This window comes from Pteronotus mesoamericanus, unplaced genomic scaffold (genome assembly GCF_021234165.1).
Source record: "Pteronotus mesoamericanus isolate MK-2021 breed Mesoamerican mustached bat unplaced genomic scaffold, CSHL_Meso_final contig_56, whole genome shotgun sequence".
Lineage (NCBI taxonomy): Eukaryota > Metazoa > Chordata > Mammalia > Chiroptera > Mormoopidae > Pteronotus > Pteronotus mesoamericanus.
Genome location: NW_026555201.1, coordinates 31194224 through 31214265, shown reverse-complemented (window position 1 = coordinate 31214265; position 20042 = coordinate 31194224). Strand labels below are relative to the sequence as shown.

The following is a 20042-nucleotide window of genomic DNA, read 5'->3' as shown; positions in this document are numbered from 1 at the left end:
ATCAGGATGCTCACGGAAATGATTGACTGTGGATGCAAAATAAAGGAAGCAGTGAAGACTACACAATATGAAATAAAAATATACAGGGAATCAACAGGAAAAGGAAGGAAACTGGGACTCAAAGCAATGATTTGGCACAGAAGGAAGAAATAAACGTTCAACTGGAACAGAATGAAGAAACAAGAATTCAAAAAAATGAGTAGAGGCTTAGGGACCTCTGGGATAACTTTAAACATTCCAACATCTGAATCATAGGGGTGTCAGAAGGAGAAGAAGAGCAAGAAATTGAAAACTTATTTGAAAAAACAATGAAGGAAAAGTTCTCCAATCTGGTGAAGGAAATAGATATCCAGGAGATCCGGGAAGCTCAGAGAGTCCCAAAGAAGTTGGATCAAAGGAGAGGCACACCAAGACACATCATAATTAAATTACCCAAGATTAAAGATAAGGAGAGAATCATAAAAGCAGCAAGAGAAAAGGAGTTACCTACAAAGGAGTTCCCATAAGACTATCAGCACATTTCTCAAAACAAACCTTACAGGCAAGAAGGTGCTGGAAAGAAATTCAAAATCATGAAAGGCAAGCACCTACATCGAAGATTACCCCATCCAGCAAAGCTATCATTTAGAATGGAAAGACAGATCAAATGTTTTCCAGATAAGGTGAAGTTAAAGGATTTCATCATCACCAAGCACTTATTATATGAACTGTTAAAGGGACTTATCAAAGAAAAAGAGGAAAATCAAAACTATGAACACTAAAATGACAACAAACTCACGACTATCAACATCTGATCCTAAAGAGCAAAAACAAAAACTAAGCAAACAACTAGAACAGGAACAGAATCACAGGAATGGAGATCACATGGAGGGTTATCAGCGGGGAAGGGGAGGGGGAAGAATTGGGGAAAAAGGTACAGGGAATAACATGCATAATTGACAGGCACAAAATGGACAGTGGGAGGTTAAGAAGAGTATAGGAAATGAAGAAGCCAAAGAACTTAATTGTATGACCAATGGACATGAACTAAGAGGAGTGGAATGGTAGGAGGTGCAGGGTAGAGGGGGATAAAGGGAAGAAAAAAAAAGGGGAAAACTGTAGTAGCATAATCAATAAAATGTACTTAGAAGTTTTTTAAAAAACTTTTCCATGAGAGCAAAAAGCTAAAGAAGTTTATCACCACAAATCAATATTACATGCAATGTTAAAGGGTCTTCTTTAAGAAGAAAAAAAGATAAAAAATATGAACAATACAATGGCAATAAATACATATCTATCAATAATTAAATCTAAAACACCAAGTAAATGAAGAAGCAGGGCAGAAACAGACTCAGAAAATAGAGAATATTTAATAGATGACAGATGAAAGTGCTTGGGGGTATGGGTGGAAAAGGTGAAGGGGTTAGTAAGCAAAATTTGATTGTTACAGTATAGTCATGGGGTTGTAAAGTACAGCATAGGGAATCTAGTCTATAATATTCCAATAATTATGTATTGTGTCAGATAAATATGAGATCTATGGAGATGCTCACTTAGTAAGTTTTACAATATCTAATTAGTGGAATGCACCAGAAACAATTGCAATAACATAATATTGTATGTCAACTCAAATTGGAAAATAAAAAATGATTTAACTTGTAAAAAAAGATAAAATTGATAGGATTTGTTGGCTTGTGAGTAGTTTGGGTAGCTGAGAGGGTGGTGGAATTAGCTAAGATATCGAATAGAGCAGGAAGAACAGGTTTGGGAAGGGAGGTGAGTTTTAACCAGAGGTGTAGACATCTCAGTAGAAAGGTTCACTAGGCAAGTGGAAATATAGGTTCAGCACTCAGGTGACAAGTGGAGGCAAGTATGTTTGAATGCTGGAGAAAACTCAAGTCAAATAAGGACTGAGAAGTGTCCCATGAATGGAACAGGTAGATCATACCTACTTCAGTTTCAGGAGAAATAATTGTGTGGGAAGTAAGGAAATACATTTTAAAAATATAAAAAATAGTAAAAATAAGTAAAAACGTAGCACAGAATACCTGTCTAAGAAAAATGGAGGAGAAGAAACAAATAGTAATTAAGTATTAAATGCATGAACATAATCTGCCATCAGTGGACAACATTCCAATAAATTCTTTTTTTCAAGGATTACAAATTTTATCAAATCAGTTTAAGTTGAAAGGGGTATTTATTGCAGGGTTTCAATGTGATAGTAGAATAAGATTTCCTGTACCTTTGGGTCTCTAGAGGGTAGGACCTAGAATGGAGTCAGAGGCAGCTCTTCCCTCTGTCTCAAACTCTCTCGTGGACCACTGATTTTATCTTTATGTCTGCATGCATCCTCTTTGTTGCTGCTTAGTTAGTGTCTCAAAACCTCAAATTGCCATCTTTTTATCAAATTACCACATGATTCTATTTACTTGTCACCTATCTTTACATAACCAACTGGCCCAATGCCTCAATTTCCAAATCCTAAGAAAAGAATCTGAAATGTCCTCCTCATCTTTTCTTGTGGGTCATGCATTGGTCTCTAGTTGGCCAACAGAGCTGCTTTCTCTGGGTCAGGTGTCCATTGCTGGTTTAGTCATCTGAGGTTGGGAGTAGAGAGGGATAATGTGATATTTAAGATTCTTCCTTCTAGGAGTTGTGGCACCATGAAACACATCTTTTACAGATGATTTTAGAAATAAGCTTTGTCATAGCTCTGAAATAGTAATAATAATTATTAATAGGTTTATTACTTTCTAGGAATAAAGGGTCCATCAGGTTAGCTCAAAAATGGAATAATGGTGGATGCACTTAGCAATAAGAAAGATGGAATTCATGGAAATTCAAAACCAAAAATTTAATATGGAGCTCAGTCTCTGAGATATTTTTATTGAAAGTATTTGAAGGATCCAAGGCCTCCATGGAGGTACTGTTCAGTACCTTCATAATAGGACTTTATAGGTTTTTGACTAAGAGATCTGCTGTTAAAGGTCTTACTGATTTCTTCATATATATGTGTCCTCTGTGCAATGGGGGCAGGGGGACGGCGAGTCATGTCCAAAAAGCTCAGAATTTATTTATAAAAAATTACGTATTTATTTTTACATGTTTAAACTTCAGTCACCTTCCAAGTACACTCCATTTGATATAATACACCTATCAAGACTTTTTTCCATTGCTCAAAACAGTTTTTGAACTCTTTCATTTTAATGGCTTTTAGTGTGTCTGCCATTTTTTGTTTCACCTCTTCCACATTGGCAAATGTGTCCTTCCTGAAATGGACAAACACATTGAAAGTCTTCAAAAAAAGTTCACTGAAGCTGAACACAGCCTCTCACAGCACTGCCAGCTGGTACACTGATACAGAGGGGTTCCTAGAATGCTCACCTAGTGGGGGAAGCCTGTATTATAAGGGGACCACCCACCATATTTAATTCTGGTATTTTTTTGGGTCCACTCTCATATACTTTTGTTTCTATCAGCTAATTTTCTTACCATCTATTTTAATTGTTTTCATCATACCTTCTGCATACTCAGAGTCTGTGGTCTTTGAAACTTTGCCTGGGTTATAATTTTGATTTGCTCAAGTCCCTCATGTACTCTTACTTTACATCATGCCTGCACTGCATATCTGTTTAGTGCCAGATTGTGAAGCTAATTAATCATTTGTCTTCATAGTTTACAATTCAAAGCCTAAGCATGGGACTCAGCAGTAGTTCTTGGCATTTCTTTTTTCTATTGAATCTTTTTATTGGCGCTATCTAGCTTATGAATAATTGCTGTTAGGTATAGGTAATCACATCTGGTCAATTGGCAATAGATATGGGGTCATGTAACCAGGCTGTCTTGAATTGTATTCTCACCGTGGGCCATGATAGGGTAACTTACTTTAGGGTGGATCCAGGCCCATTACAGGCACTGTGATTGATTGGAATATTTTTGCAATGATATATAAACCATATTTTTCCCTCATCTCAGTTTTTAATATCAGATGATGGTTAAGTTTTACATAAGAATGCTAATTTTAAAGTTTATACAAAGTCTAAGTGATACTTTATTTGGATTTTATTAGCTAAATAATATTTGGAAAATGACTTCAGAATTTCTGTCTTTACTCAGTGCTGTGCCGAATGCATTGTGGTGTGGTATGGATTAAGTGATAAATCATATTGAGTTAGATTTATGATAAAGAAGTATGATTTTACTTTGCTCTGTAAGGTATTTATTTTTCTGATATAACCTTGTATTTTCAACATCATTTTTTTCCTTTGACAACTATTTATTTTATTTTTAATTATATTTTATTGATTATGCCATTACAGTTGTCCCAATTTTTTTTTTTTGTTCAAATACATTTGTCTCCATTTTCCTGCCACCACTTTCCCCTGCCCCACCCACCCCCACCCCCACCGCCCACCCTCAATCCTTTCCCACTTTGTTTTTGCCCATGGGTCCGTTATACATGTTCCTTGATTTGACTCTTCCCCTTCTTTTCCCCATTACCCTCCTCTCTTCTTCCCTCTTGTTACTGATGGTTTGTTTTTTCTATCAGGTTGCTGGTGATATTTTTCTGGCTTGTTTGTTTTGTTGATTACATTCCACTGATAGGTGAGATCATATGGTATTTGTCTTCCCCCCCTGGCTTATTTCGCTTACATAATACTCTTCAGTTCTATCCATGCTGTTGCGAAGGGTAGTAGCCCTTCCTTTCTTTCTACTGCGCAGTATTCCATTGTGTAAATGTACCATAGTTTTTTGGTCCTCTATTTCTTGATGGGCACTTAGGTTGCTTCCAGGACTTGGCTATTATAAATTGTGCTGCTATGAACATTGGGGTGCATAGGTTCTTTTGAATTCGTGTTTCAGGATTCTTAGGGTATAATACCAGCAGTGCAATTGCTCGGTTAATAGGCAGTTCCATTTTTAGCTTTTTGAGAAAATTCCAAACTGTTTTCCACAGTGACTGTAACAGTCTGCATTCTCACCAACAGTGTACTAGGGTTCCCATTTCTCCACAGCCTCTCCAGTACTTGTTGGTTGATTTGTTTATGATGGCCATTCTGACCAGTGTGAAGTGGTATCTCATTGTGGTTTTAATTTGTATTTTTCTGGTGGCTAGTGATGCTGAGCATCCTTTCATATGCCTCTGGGCCCTGTGTATGTCTTCCTTGGAGAAGTGTCTGTTCAGGTCCTTTGCCCATTTTTTAATTGGATTGTTTGTCTTCCTTGAGTGGAGTCATGTGAGTTCTTTATATATTTTGGATATCAAACCCTTGTCCGAAGTATCATTGGCAAATATATTTTCCCATATGGTTGGTTCCCTTTTCATTTTGCTGATGTTTTCTTTAGCCATGCAGAACTTATTTTGATGAAGTCCCATTTATTTATTCTTTCCTCTATGTCCCTTGTTCTAGGGGACATAGCGGTGAAAATACTGCTATGTGGAATATCTGAGAGTTTTCTGCCTATGTTCTCCTCTAGGATTTTGATGATGTTGTGACTTATATTTAAGTCTTTCATCCATCTTGAATTTACTTTTATGTATTGTGTCAGTTGGTGGTCAAATGTCAACTTTTTGCATGTAGCTCTCCAGCTCTCCCCACACTATTTGTTGAAGAGGCTATTTTTACTCCATTTTATGCTTCTGCCCCCTTTGTTGAGTATTAATTGACCATAGAGATATGGGCTTATTTCTGGACTCTATTCTGTTCCATTGATCTATGTGTCTCTTCTTATGCCAGTACCAGACTGTTTTGATTACAGTGGCCTTTAATATAGTCTGATGTCAGTTATTGTGATCCCTCATACTTTGTTGTTCTTTCTCAAAATTGCTGCAGCTATTCAGGGTCATTTATGGTTCCATATATGTTTTTGAAATGTTTGTTCTATGCCTGTGAAATATGTCATTAGTATTTTAATAGGGATTGCATTGAATCTATACATTTCTTTTGGTAGTATGGACATTTTGATGATGTTATTCTTTCCATCCATGAACATGGTACATGGTTTCATTTATTTGTGTCTTCTTTAATTTCTTTCTTTAGTGTTGTATAGTTTTCTGAGTATAGGTCTTTAACCTCCTTGGTTAAGTTTATTCCTAGGTACTTTATTTTTCTTGTTGTTATAGCAAATGGGATTTTTTTCCTGATTTCTGATTCTGATATTTCATTGTTGGTGTACAAAAATGCCTTCAATTTCTGAATATTGACTTTGTATGCCAATACACTTTTGGCAAAGTGTTTTGCCAGATTCACTTTTCGGGTTGAGTATTTTTTTGGTGGATCCTATGCGATTTTCTGTGTACACTATCATGTCATCTGCAAAGAATCACTTCTTCCTTTCCAGTTTGGATGCCTTTTATTTCTCTTGTCTGATCGCTGTGGCTAAGACTTCCAATACTATGTTGAATAGGAGTGGTGAAAGTGGACAGCCTTGTCTTGTTCCTGATCCTAGTGGGAAAGCTTTTAGTTTTTGCCCATTGAGTGTGATGTTGGCTGTAGGTTTCTCATATATGGCCTTTATTATGTTGATGTATGCCCCCTTTATTCCCATTTTGCTGAGTGTTTTTTTTTTATCATAAATGGATGCTGTACCTTATCAAATTCTTTTTCTGCATCTATTGATATGATCATGTGCTTTTTCTCTTTCCTTTTGTTTATGTGATGTGTTACGTTTATTGACTTGCAAATAGTGAACCATTCTTGATCCCGGGGATTAATTCCATTTGATCATGGTGGATGATCTTTATAATGTATTGCTGGGTGCGGTTTGCCAATATTTTGTTGAGGATTTTAGCATTTATGTTCATCAGTGATATTGGCTTGTAATTTTCTTTCTTTATTGTGTCTTCATCTGGTCATGGGACTAGGATGATACTGTCCTCATAAACAGAGTTTGGGAGTCTTCCCTCTCCTTGGATTTTTTGGAATAGTCTGAGAAGGACAGGAGTTAGCTCTTCCTTAAATGTTTTGTAATATTCTCCTGTGAAACCATCTGGTCCAAGGCTTTTGTGCACCAGGAGTTTTTTGATTAGTGCTTCAATTTCACCAGCTGTTATCAATCTGTTCTGGTTTTCTGCTTCTTCATTCAGTGTTGGGAGGTTATATTTTTCTAGAAATTTCTCCATTTCACCCAGGTTTTCAAATTTCTTGGCATATAATTGTTCATAGTAATTTCTTACAATCCTTTGTATTTTTGTGGTATTAGATGTTATTTCTCCTATTTCAGTTCTGCTATTATTTATTTGGGTCCTCTCCCTTTTTTTTGTGATGAGTCTGCTTAAAGCTTGTTGACTTTGTTTATCTTTTCAAGGAACCAGCTGCTAGATTTGTTGATCTTTTGAATTGTTCTTTTAGTCTCTATGTCATTCATTTCTGCTCTGATCTTGATTATTTCCTTCCTTCTACTCACTCTGGGCTTCGTTGTTGTTTCTCCCATTTTTTGAAGATGTAGGGTTAGGTTGTTTATTTGAAATGTTTCTGTCTTTTTTAGGTAGGCCTGTATTGCTATGAACTTCCCTCTCAGGACTGCCTTCACTGTGTCCCATAGGTTCTGGACTGTTGTGTGTTCATTTTCATTTGTTTCTATAAACTTTTTGATTTTTTTCTTTGGTCTCATTATTGACCCATTCATTGTTTAATAGCATGCTGTCAGTCTCCATGACTTTGAATGTTTTTGAGTTTTTTCCTTGAGGTTAGTTTCTAGTTTCGAGTCCTTGTGGTCTGAGAAAATGCTTGTTATGATTTCAATTTTCTTGAAGTTGTTGAGGCTTGTTTTGTGTCCTGTCATGTGGCTTATCTTTGAACGTGGGCCATGTGCATTTGAAAAGAATGTGTATTTTGCTTCTTTGGGATGAAAGGTTCTATGTATGTCAGTTAAGTGCATTTGAGCTCATGTTTCGTTCAGTTCTAGAATATCCTTGTTGATATTTTGTTTGGAAGATATGTCCATTGTTGACAGTGGGCTCTTAAAATCTTCTACTATCAGTGTGTTGATGTCTATATCTTTCTTGAAGTTCTTCAAGTTTTTCTTTATATATTTGGGTGCCCCTCTGTTGGATGCATATAGGTTTACAATGTTTATGTTTTCTTGATGTATTCTTCCTTTCAGTATTATGAATTGTCCTTCTTATTCTCTTTTTATGGCCTTTGTTTTGAAGTTTATTTTGTCTGATATAAATATTGCTACCTTGGCTTTTTTTCCTTCTCCATTTGCTTGGAATATGTTTTTCCAACCCTTTACTTTCAATCTGTGTAGGTCTTTTGTTTTGAGATGGGTCTCTTGTAGGCAGCATATGTGCAGGTCTTGTTTTCTTATCCATTCGGCTACCCTATGTCTTTTTATTGGAGCATTTAATCCATTTACATTTAAAGTTATTATTTATAGGTAGTTATTCATTTTTTCCCTTTGTACTTATGCCCCTGTCTTTCTCACTCTTTTTCTTCATCTTCGTAAAACAGTCCGTTTAACATATCTTGCAATGCTGGTTTGGTGGAGGTGTATTAGTTTAGCCTTCTTTTGTCTGAGAAACTCCTTATTTCACCTTCATTTTAATTGAGAGCCTTGCTAGGTAGAGCAGTCTTGGTTGCAGGCCTTTGCTTTTCATGACTTGGAATATTTCTTGCCATTCCCTTCTGGCTTGTAGTGTTTCTGTTGAGAAGTCAGCTGCTAGGTGTATTGGGGCTCCCTTGTCTGTTACTACCTATTTCTCCCTTGTTGCCTTTAGGATTCTCTCTTTGTCTTTGATATTTGTCATTTTAATGATGATATGTCTTGTAGTGGGCCTCATTGGGTTCCTCTTGAATGGGACCCTTGTGCTTCCTGGACTTGTGTGACTTTTTCTCTCCTTCAATTAGGGAAGTTTTCCATCATTACTTTTTCAAACATGTTTTCTATACCTTCCTTCTCTTCTCCTTTTGGTATCCCTATTATATGGATATTATTATGTATCAGGTTATGCTGCATTTCCCTCAGCGCCTCTTCATTCTTTTTGAGTCTTTTTTCATGTTCTTGCTCTTTCTGGGAGCATTTTTCTACCTTATCATCCAGCTCGCTGATTCTGTCCTCTGCTTCCTCTAGCCTGCTTTTGATTCTTTCTACTGTGTTCTTCAATTCAGAAATTGTATTCTTCATTTCCTCTTGCCTCTTGTTGATGTGGAATCAATTATGTGGAAAGGGAAAAGTTTCTATGTCCCTTTTTCATGCTGATATAGTTTACAGTAATTTTCCTCATAGTTTACTTGTAGTTTTTTTTGTAATTCCTTCTTAGCACACTGAGCTCATTGAGCTTCCTTAGAACAGTTGTTTTGAACTCAATATCTGATAGTTTACTTTATTTAATTTAGTTCTTTTTCTGGGGATTCCTCCTTTCCCTACAACTGGGCGGTGTTTCTTTGTCTTCCTATTATTTGTGAGACTCGTCTTTTTTGCTTCTGCTCCTTAAATTGATCTGCCTTGATTTCCTGACTTTGTGGTGGGAACTTCTGTTGTAGGAGACCTGTGGTTTCAGTGGTGCAGTCTTCTTGATCTTCTGAACTTGCTGCTCTTTGGATTAATTTTATGCTGTTTTTGTTGGCTCTCTGGAAGTAATTTGGTGTTGATTGCTGTTTGGTTAGTCTTTGGTGGATCCTTCCCTTTAGCTGTTTGACTGAGGGTCACTCCGCCCACCATGTCTTGTGTGTTTTTGTGCAGGTGCTGCCAGAACAAAACCACAATGCCCAGGAAAGAAGCCCACACCCACAAATTAACTTCCCCCTTTAATCCCACTATCAACAGCAAAGGAACCAGTGTTAATATGGCTGTAAAGAGAGTAAGACTATAGGAAAGGAGAGAAATAAACTATTATTATAAAATTTAATAACTTGCTATGCACAAATCTGATGGACCCGAAATGGACGCTAAGGGGCCATGTAGTAAAGAAAATATTGCAAATCATGGAGAAGTCCATAGTGTATTTCATCCCAGTAACCTCTAGTATTTACTGCTGTTTTTTCTTTCTTGATCTGCCTCTGATGATGTGAGATGGTGACCCCGTCTGACCTTAGGCAGTGTGTTGGAGACTTCCAGGAACCTACTATCTGTGGCTGTGTCCTTCAGTTGTTAATCTAGTCACTCTGCACTCAGTTGTCAGGCTTAGGTACCACAGGGTCAGGGCAATAGCTCCTGAGAGCAGGGCTATTGTTTCCTCTCATCTGCTGCTGCTTAGGGGAGTGGTCTGCCTGAGCCAGATGGCTGCTGCTGTAAGGAGGAGGAGTCAGCATTGGGATTCCGCTGGCCACTCTCTCAGTTCTCTCCCCAAAGCCTCTATCTCCAGTCCCTCCTCAAGTGTCTCTAGTCTACTCTGCACCCCCTTACCCAGGGATCTACTGTTTGTGGATGCCACTCTGTACTTAGCAGTCAGGCTTAAGCACCACAGTGCCAGGGCAGAGTCCCTCCTGGGGGTGGGACTATTGTGTTCTCTCACAGTTGCCGCCACTCTGGGGAGTGGTCTGCCTGATCAAGATAGCTGTTGCTTTTGGGGGGCTGACTCAGCAGCGAGGTCCAGCCAGATACTTTCTCAGTTCTTCCCCCCAAATCTCTGTCCCCTGTCTCTCCTCAGGTGACTCTAGCCCACTCTGTCCCTGCCTCAGCTGGAGCCCTGGGTAAGTGGCTGCAAATAAATGTTTATGCGTTTGCCCTTTAAATGGCTGTTTGCATCTACAGCCTCCTGTCTCTGGCAGAGAGCAACCTTGCTGCTTTTCGCAGCTGGTTGTTATCCATGTACTTCTTGGGGTCTGTTGCTGTATGCTAGGGATTGCCGCTTATGGTTTAGAACCCACTCTTCTCAGGGCGATCCATTTAAATATCCCTATGGAGCTGCCGTCCGTGGGCGGCCCACCCACCTTCTGGAGTCTCTCCTGCAGTCCTTACCAGTTAGGTTTTGCTAAAGATGATTCTTCTGTCTGTCTGAGGTTTTAAGGCTTCTTTCTTACTATTGTTTAGTTGTTTGTTTCAGGTGATTTCTCCACAATTGATCTGTAATTTTAGATTGGCCTGGTAGGAGGTCAGTGTGACTTCATGCACTCCTCCACTATTTTGAGCAAGCTGAATTTTGAGATCTTACAGAACCATCACTTTCAGAACTACCTCTTATTATTGTTAATAACCGCATTATATTCAATTGTGTGGATTACCGACATTTAATGAATCTCCTACTGAAGGCCACTTAGTTTGTTGAAAGCTTTGCTGTTACAGAGAAGACTGCAGTGAATATGCTTGTACACATATAGGTGGTACTTTTGTGAATTTGTCCATTGGGTAATCTCCTAGCAGTGAGTTAGAGAGTATATACATTTTTTGTGTTTAGTTAGCCTCCCACTAACAATGTTTGAAAATGCTGGTTTTCCAACACTCTTTCCCCCAATGTGTATTGTGAAAGGATGAAAACATCTCTATTTTACTCAAATATCCTGAAAACCAGATCATCAGATTGACATTTAGTTTTCCATTTTCTTTTAATTTAAAAAGTTAGAAAAGAAAAATGGAAAATAGAATGATGTAAATTTTGGAGTAGTTACATTAAGCCTTTTTCAATGTATAAAACCTATTGTGTTTGGTTAAATTCAGGTGGACACTTTTATTGTGTTCTTACTAGAAATTATGAAATATCTTACTCTGTATAGGGATCCTGTCCTCCAAAAAGTTTTGTTTTCTCTTTGTAGAGAATATATGACATCACATTTACTATATTTATGGTATCTATTGCTGCATAACAAACCACCCCCAAACTTTTGCTTTGGCTTAAAACAACCATCATTTTATTTGTTCTAGATTCTGTAGGCCAACAATTTGTGCTAAGCTTAGCTGAGTGGTTCTTCTGTTGGTCTCTCTTGAAGTTACTCATACAGCTGGAGGTATCTGTTTGATTGTGATGCATAGTCTAAGGTGCTCTCATTCAGATTGCTGATTGTATTATTTAGGCCGTATGTGTCCATGGCTAACCTGGGCTTATAGAGTGGCAGAATAGTTTCCAGCAACAAGAGGGCAAATCTCATCTTGCCAGCACTTTCCAAGTCTCTGTTTGTATCTTGTTTGCTACTCTGCCGTCAGCCAAGTCAAGTCTCATGGCCAGTCCAGAGTCCATGTGGGAAAGGATTACACAAGAGAATCACAAGGGTGTTAAAATATAGGTGTGACTCATTGAGGGTTATTACTGTAGCAATCTACAATAGACACCACTTTCTTTTCCCTAAATGTTACAAGAAAAGTATAAGTAAGAGATAGTAGAATTTAAGGGACAGAAAGTTTTCTTATCTGAGGGGGGAGATTCAGGGAAGGTTTTATGTCATTTAAGTTGGAAAAACTAATCTTATTAAAAGTTACAAAATGGTGATTTTCTAAAGTTTTCATTCCTTCTACATACATTGACATTTTTCTGTAAAGAACTTTTCATCATTAACCAAGGCTATTTCGTTATCATGAATTTCAGTGCATACTGGAAAGTCAGGATGAATGCTTAATTCTTTTTATTTACTTATTAGTTTTCAGAATAAGTGTTGGTACACTACTTTAGTAGTGATCAATGAGGCTTATTTGTTTTTTGACTTCCTCTTTCCTTGAGGAAAGAGAACTTACGGATTTTTCTTATATACTATTTTATGAACTCATGAATTCATAGACGTTTCATGGCTTTTAATCAGTTGAGGTCAATGTGGATTTTGATTTGCAAATTGTCTCAGCTTTAGCTAGTATTAGGGCCTCCAAGGTGTCTTTTGCCATTTTGACAGGACCTCATTAATATTTGATAGCTTCCTTACTTTTTTGGCACATGATGCCGTAGGTTTATCTTGTAAAATTTCTCCTCCAGGCCTGGAATCATCCATTTTTCCAAAAAGTCCTGGTTCCTTATCAGCTGTTTAGATATCACTGTCTGGACATTTAAGGTGTTCATTGCCTTTGGGTTATTATTGCTTTCAAGTAATGAGAACTAAGATATATTTATGTTTAAATATCATTTGGTAAGATTTTAGCAATAGAATTAAGACAAGTATATCTTTATATGTAAATGTGTAAATGTAAATACACGTTTAAAGATAAATGAAAGCAAACAAAATGAGGTCAAATTTAAGAATATAAAATGGTTTTTAGTTCTTTGGTTTTTGCTTTTGTTTATTTTACATTTTATTTATTTTATTTTTAGCGAGAGGGGGAGGGAGGGGAAAAGGGAGAGGGAAAGAAACATCAATGTGAGAGAGAGACATCGATTGGATTGCCTTTTATAAGTGCCCCGACCAGGGACCAAACCCGCAATCCAGTATGTGTCCTGACTGGGAATTGAACCAGTGACCTTTGGCTCTTTGTAGGACAATGTCCAACCAACTGAGCAACACTGGTCAGGGCTGATTTTGTATTTCTATCTTTTTTAACTTACACTGAATTTCTTGTTTTGTAATATTTGCATAATTTTTTTTCTAAAAACACATAAAATAGCTTTAAAACAACAATATTACTATTATTGTTTAGATTACAGAATGATTTTTACTTTTTTAGCAGGTTTTTTTTCCTCATACTATTCAATATACCTCACTAAGGCTATGTAGTTAAAGTGCTGTGTTCTTAAATCACTTGGGATAATTATTATAACCACCAATTTTAGATTCTGTTAGGTTTAATTCTTTTTTAATTTTAAAACTGTGATAGCATAAAATTTACCATTTTACCTATTTGAAGTATACCATTAATATTGTGCCAGCGTGACAACCATCTGTCTTTATAGTGTTTTCACCATCTCAAACTGAAACTCTGTGCCATTAAATAGTTGCTCACAATCCCCCTATCCCTAGCCTCTGGGTACCCTCTATAAATTTGATTATTCTAGGTACCTCTATAAATTTGATTATTCTAGGTACCTCATACAAGTAGAGTTTTATACGTATTGGTCCTTTCGTGTCTGGCTTATATCATTTAGCATAATGCTTCCTAAGTTCATCTATGTTGTAGCATGTTTTAGAATTTCCTTTCTTTTAAAGACTGAATAATATTCTATTATATGTGTTTACCAAATTTTGTTTATTCATTCACCCATCAGCGGACATTTGGGTTGTTTTCATGTTTTAGCTTTTGTGAATAATGCTATGAAAATTGGAGAACAAATATCCATATTAGACTTTAACTGACATTTTTAATAAATGCAGATTTTTATTAACTTAAATTAGAGACCATAGGAGGAAAAGCAAAATTTTCCCCTGGAATGGTAAAAGGTTGAATAAAGGAAGGGTTTGATTTTGGACATGATTCATTTCAGGTGATTTGGGAAATCAAATTAGGAAACAATTGGAAATGTGGGTTTAGGGTATGGGGTGCTAAAGTAGATCTTTTATAGTTGGGTGAGAGATGATGGCACCTTGAACTAAGGTAGTGGCAAAGGATATGGACAAAGGATAGATTCATAATTCATATAGGCAATTGAATTAACTTGGTGTTTGGATATGAAGGTTAAGGTAGAGAGGTAATGCTTTGGATTTAGGCAAGACAAGTATATGGTATTTCTGTAATTTTAGAGAGAATACAGATGGGTGGAAGGTTTGTTAAGAAAAGATAATGACTTTGGTTTTGAGTAAGCTGATTTTGGGGTGCTTTCCAGGCATTGAGGTAGAGATATTTAGCAGGACAGGAAAAGAGGAAATTGAAGTTCAGCATAGCTCTGGATTAGATTTAAAGTTTTATTATTGTCCACATTGGGGGGTAATTAAAATTGAGGGAGTAAGTGTGATCACTTAAAGTATATGATAAGAGGTCAAGCATGAAAACTCCCTGAGAAGCCCTGGGATGCTTCCCATGAAATTAAAAAAAAAATTCTCCATGAAATAGTACTTGTCATTTGCATGTATACATTTTTACTCTATCTGTTATGCAGTAAGTTCTTAGCTTTCAATAGTAGAAAAGGGGTAGTAAGGGCCTTAAAAAATCTTTGATTATCCATTTATGTACAGTAAAAGGAACAGATAATACAGTTAAAGCTCCCTTTTTAAGGTCTGAATATAGTAGAAAGCTTTTCAAACTTTTTGAATTTGAAAATCTAACAGGTTTTTACAGTGGACTGAGGATGAAATAGAATAATAAGATCAGTGCTGAAAGTTACATTTTATAGAAAATCTGTATGGATATCTTATAAATCCCTAAGTTTTGAGGTTGTATGTCATTTAATTTCTAATACTTGTATTCTTTCCAGATTCAGAAATAATTTTGTCAAGTACAAAGTATGTATAGTATCCTACAACGATTATTTGAAAGAATTTTGCAAAGCAAAAATTTATTTTTAGTTAACTCCCCCTTTTCTGGAAGTTAATTCATTATCAACTCTCCTTTGGCTGGTGGGCCTTGTTTGATATCTAGTTTCAGCTAGAGTGGTATGGGTTGTGCATTTGTCTATTATGGCTCTTCTGTGTGCATAGACTATTCTAGTTTTCATTTTGGTGAGCTTTAGGGTTTTGGAGGTAGATAAGATTTAGAGATGAGGTTCATTATCTTTAGTAGCAATTAGGTTGTGAAACTGAGTAATTTTCTCAGTGAAATTTTTGCCCTCTTTTTGCTTGTTCTCCTCCAGAGTGAAGTCATTTGTAGAGTTGGGGATGAGGGGAGATGTTGAGGATTTGGTATCACTGACTCAGTGTGTCACCAATTTATTAGAAAAAAACTTTTGGTATTCATATATAAATATTTGTTTTTTTAATGCTATTAAATATTTGTTTTCTGTTCTTTTTTCCTCTACTATTAGATTTAGTGATTGAATTGCAGGACACAGCTATTGGTTACTTTGGAATACAGCAGTGCATTTGTAGATTATTTAATTATATTCAATATACAATTAATCTGGATAGGTAAATTATGTATTTCAAAGAAACTTCATGTTGTTAAAACCTCTATTATAGTGATATTTTCTTTCAAGGTACAGTAAAAATGATAACTTGCATTGTGCTTTTTAAAATTTTTTGCCCAGTAAAGTGCTGTTCTTTCTTCAAAAACTTATATTTGATTTTTTGATAGCAGTTTTTGCAGAGTTTAATGCTGCTTTCTATTGATTATATAGTTGCTGATAGTATGAATCTGCTTTTATATTGCCAACAATCTGGACTAACCTACCTTTTGCAGGTATCTTCTCATTTGGTTGAAGTAAATACCTCGAATACCTCTTGGGCTTATTCAGGTTTGTTTATTGTGATTATTTTAGGCAAATTTTCAAAAGGGTATTTTTGGTGATGGTAATAGAATTCTTAAAAGATTTTTGTTTGCTGAGGCAAATGTGTAATGAATTGTTCTAGATCTTGGGTGCTTGAAGTGGATCTCAGTGAGTATGTCCTTTAGAGAATAAAAGCCAGACTGCTCGAGCTAAAAATCCTTTATTCCATTTATCAGCCATGTGATTTTGGGCAAGTTACTTAGCCTGTAGCTTGGTTTTCTCTAGTGTAAAGTGGGAATGATAGAATTTTTTTGAAATAAGGATTATTAGTCAGTCCTTGTGTTCTGAATATTTTGCTCAGTGTTTTAATAGAGTTCCAATTCCGTTAAGATAACTCTTAGATATTAATGAATGATAATGTTAGATGGTAAAGGTTACAGGATAAAAAAATAACTTTAACTTTACAAACTATATCTTCGGTGGTGGAATGTCAGGTATTGGAGACATATGGTATGGTTGGAAGGTGGATGGTTGACTAGAAAATGTGAACTGTGTTGATCTTTTGAGCACCTTTCAAGTGATTGTAGTTTAGTTGGTATGGCAGACAGAGCAATGCAAGAGGAATCAGATCAGCATTTTATTCCTGCTTCTTTTTAAAATTTCTTGATTTTTGTTCAATAAAATCCTGAGAAGTCCTTTAGCTGTTTTAAATCTGTCTTCTCATATAGAGATAACATTTGTCCTACTCACAGAGATATCATTATGATTAAATTAGACGTTCTGTGAAAGTGAGTTGGAACTATAAAGCACTATATCCAAAAATAACATTTTTATTAATTTAAAAAGACTTAAGATAATGTATATAGAGATCTTGATACAGTATTAGGTACAGTCAGTTTTCAGTAAAGAATAGTTGCTCGTACTGTTTGTTATTATTGTGAACATCTATTTATGAGGGGAGACTCCCAAAAAACTGGAATTTATTTATAAAAAAATGTGTATTTATTCTTACATGTTTAAGCTTCAGTCACCTTCAAAGTACTCCCCATTTGATGCAATACACCCATCAAGACTTTTTTCCATCATTCAAAACAGTTTTTGAACTCATTGATTTTGATGCCTTGTAGTGCTCCTGCCATTTTTTATTTCATCTCCTCCACATTGGCAAAATGTTTCCCATTGAGGACTTTTTTCATCCAGGAAACAGGAAAAAAGGTCTCTTACGGTGAGATCCAGTGAATACAGGGTGTGGGGCATGGGTGTCATGCCATTTTTGGTTAAAAACTGCTGACCACTCATCCTGGTATGGGCAGACGCACTTGTAAATTACCCATCATGAAATGGACAAACGCATTGAGAGTCTTCAAATAGTCATTGAAAACGAATGCAGCCTCTCACAACGATGCCAGCTGGTACACTGATGCAGATGGGTTCCTAGATCACTCACCTAGCAGCAGAAGCCTGTACTACAAGGGGCTTGCTCTCTAGAAGATAATTTGTTTTTTTGGGAGGGGTTCCCCCTTGTATATGTAAGCCTAGACCTGATCACTATTTAGGTTATTTAATAGTTTATGAATATATTGTTAATATATGCTTTGTTTTCCCCCCTTCTGTTTATGTTTCAGACTCCTGGGAGAGTTGGCTCTCAAGGTTCTGATTTAGATTCTTCAGCAACTCCTGTTAACACAGTGGATGTCAATAATGAAAGCTCTTCAGAGGTATGAAAAATAATAATTTGATAAGATTTAATATTTCAGAGGAAATGACAAATATTTGGAGTAATGATTGGTAATTTGAAGTTTCATAGGAAGAGTTATTATATCTTTCTTACAAAGGAATGCAACTTTTGAATCATACTTGTAGATGTATACTGGTGCTTAGTTGTGAGAATAGGAAATGGATATTAAGACTGAAAATGGTATTGCCAATATGTCTTTAATGCTAATGCCATTTCAACTTAATGAAGATTTACAATCTGTTGATAAAAAATTCTCAGTTAATAAGTACCTATTTATGTGTTTGTACTATCATGAACTGCTGAGCTAAGGAAAAATTGGTTATCTTTAAAATTTACACAGTATTTGCTGTCTTCAGTTATGATTTCACAAAATCTTTTATTTTACCTTTGATGATTAAAAATTAACAAATAAAGTAAATAAATTTAAAAAAGAAATAATTTAAATTTTGAAAAGTACTTTAATTATTTTTTAAACAATATTTGCATATTATAGAAAACAGAGATAAGAAAAGAGAAGAACATAAAACCACTCATAATACTGTCCCTAAGAGATCTACACACATTCTGCTCTGATAGTTGTCCCTTTGTGGGTCCAAAAGTATCACCTACCTACTCCCCTTTTCTCTGTTCTCCTTTCTTATCTCTTGGTTAATGAGTCTTTCACGTGTGTTTTTGGGTATATTTTTCTGTCTAACCATTCATCTTTCTGTTGTTTTCTCTCCAACCACTTGTTTTTTCATTCATCTGTCTTCATGTATGTGTACATTAACCATAATATTTTATAAGATTGTGAGAACCAGAAGAAAAGCATCAGATGAGCTTCATTAAGAATAAGTTTAAGGAATTGTCTTTAAAAAAATATCCCAAACTGCGTTCATGATATGATGAACTTAAAGTGCTCAGCTGTAACCCTGGAAAGAAATCTATTAATAATGATTGATCTCTGTCACAGCAAAAGGAAAATCTCCAATGGGTAGTGAATAGTGCCTGGTAATCATGCTATGTTTTCTTAATAGGGTCATTTTCCTTCTCTGTGAGCTAGTTGTTCTCTCTTCTCTATTCTCAAATCTCTCATGTGTCTTGTCCTATTCCCACCTTCCTCAGTTACCTTCTCTATCATTGGGAAAATAGGAACCATTAGATGAAATGTTCTTGTTTTGTCATCAAACTTATGCTTGGACCTGTGTTCTCTTTTTTACTTTAGTACTTTAGTCCTTTCTCTTCTACGCTTGAATCCATTCTCTGTCCCATTCTTAGTTTATCTTCTTTTTGTTTTTTACCTGTGTCATGAATTATTCCCATCAGCATATATATGCTCTAGAGGTCCCACTAACTTGGGATTCCCTTAAATTAAGTTCTGTGCTTAAAATTCTTCAGACTACACAATAACATAAATTCGGACTACTAACCTAACTGAGGGTTATTGGTGATTTTGAATTCTCAGGGGAAATTTTTTTTCCATGGGCCTAGTGCTAATGTACAGACTTGTCCAGGTCACTTTTGATATCTCTCTCTCTCTCTTTTTCAATCTCTCTTTCTCAATCTCTCATTTTCTCTCTCTGGTTTGTTTCCCTTTTACTCTGATACTGGCTTCCCACTTGGAACAAACTCTAGGTTTTAACATTTTGCCTGTTGCAATCATCTAGATGGAATTTGAAATATCATGGTCTCCAGAAATACTAAGAATTAAAGCAATGGCTTGCTTTGGTTCTTATTTACATTGTTTTATATTTTATTGTATATAATGTATGTAATGTATTATTCATTATTGGCTATTCTAACAAAAGTACCATAAACTGAGTGGCTTAAACAACAGACATTTATTTCTCACAATTGTGGAGTTTGGGAAGTCCAGGATCAAAAGTCCAGAAAATTTTATGTCTGGTGAGGGCCTGCTTCCTGGTTCACAGGTGGCTATCTCACATGGCAGAAGGGGTGAGAGAGCTTTCAGGCCTCTTTTATAAGGGCACTAATCCCATTCATGAGGGCTCCACCCTTATGGTCTAATCGCCTCCCAAAGGCCCCACCTCCTAACACCATCATATTGTGGGTTAGAATTTCAACATATGAATTTTCGGGTACAGACACACTCAGTTCGTAACAAATGTATATGTACAATTACATAATGTAATAGTGATATTTTATATCATTTAGTTGTTATCAGGATAGTTG

General features: G+C 36.0%; 1 protein-coding gene across 2 annotated transcripts in view; it reads left to right on the top strand.

Moving 5' to 3' along the window:
* Window positions 1-20042, top strand: part of EEA1 (early endosome antigen 1) — a 128210-nt gene that overhangs the window by 12164 nt on the left and 96004 nt on the right. For both annotated transcript variants that reach the window (XM_054580198.1, XM_054580197.1), the window contains exon 2: window positions 17758-17850. In XM_054580198.1, coding sequence (XP_054436173.1) covers window positions 17758-17850 — 93 coding nt within the window. The remainder of the gene's footprint in view (window positions 1-17757; window positions 17851-20042) is intronic.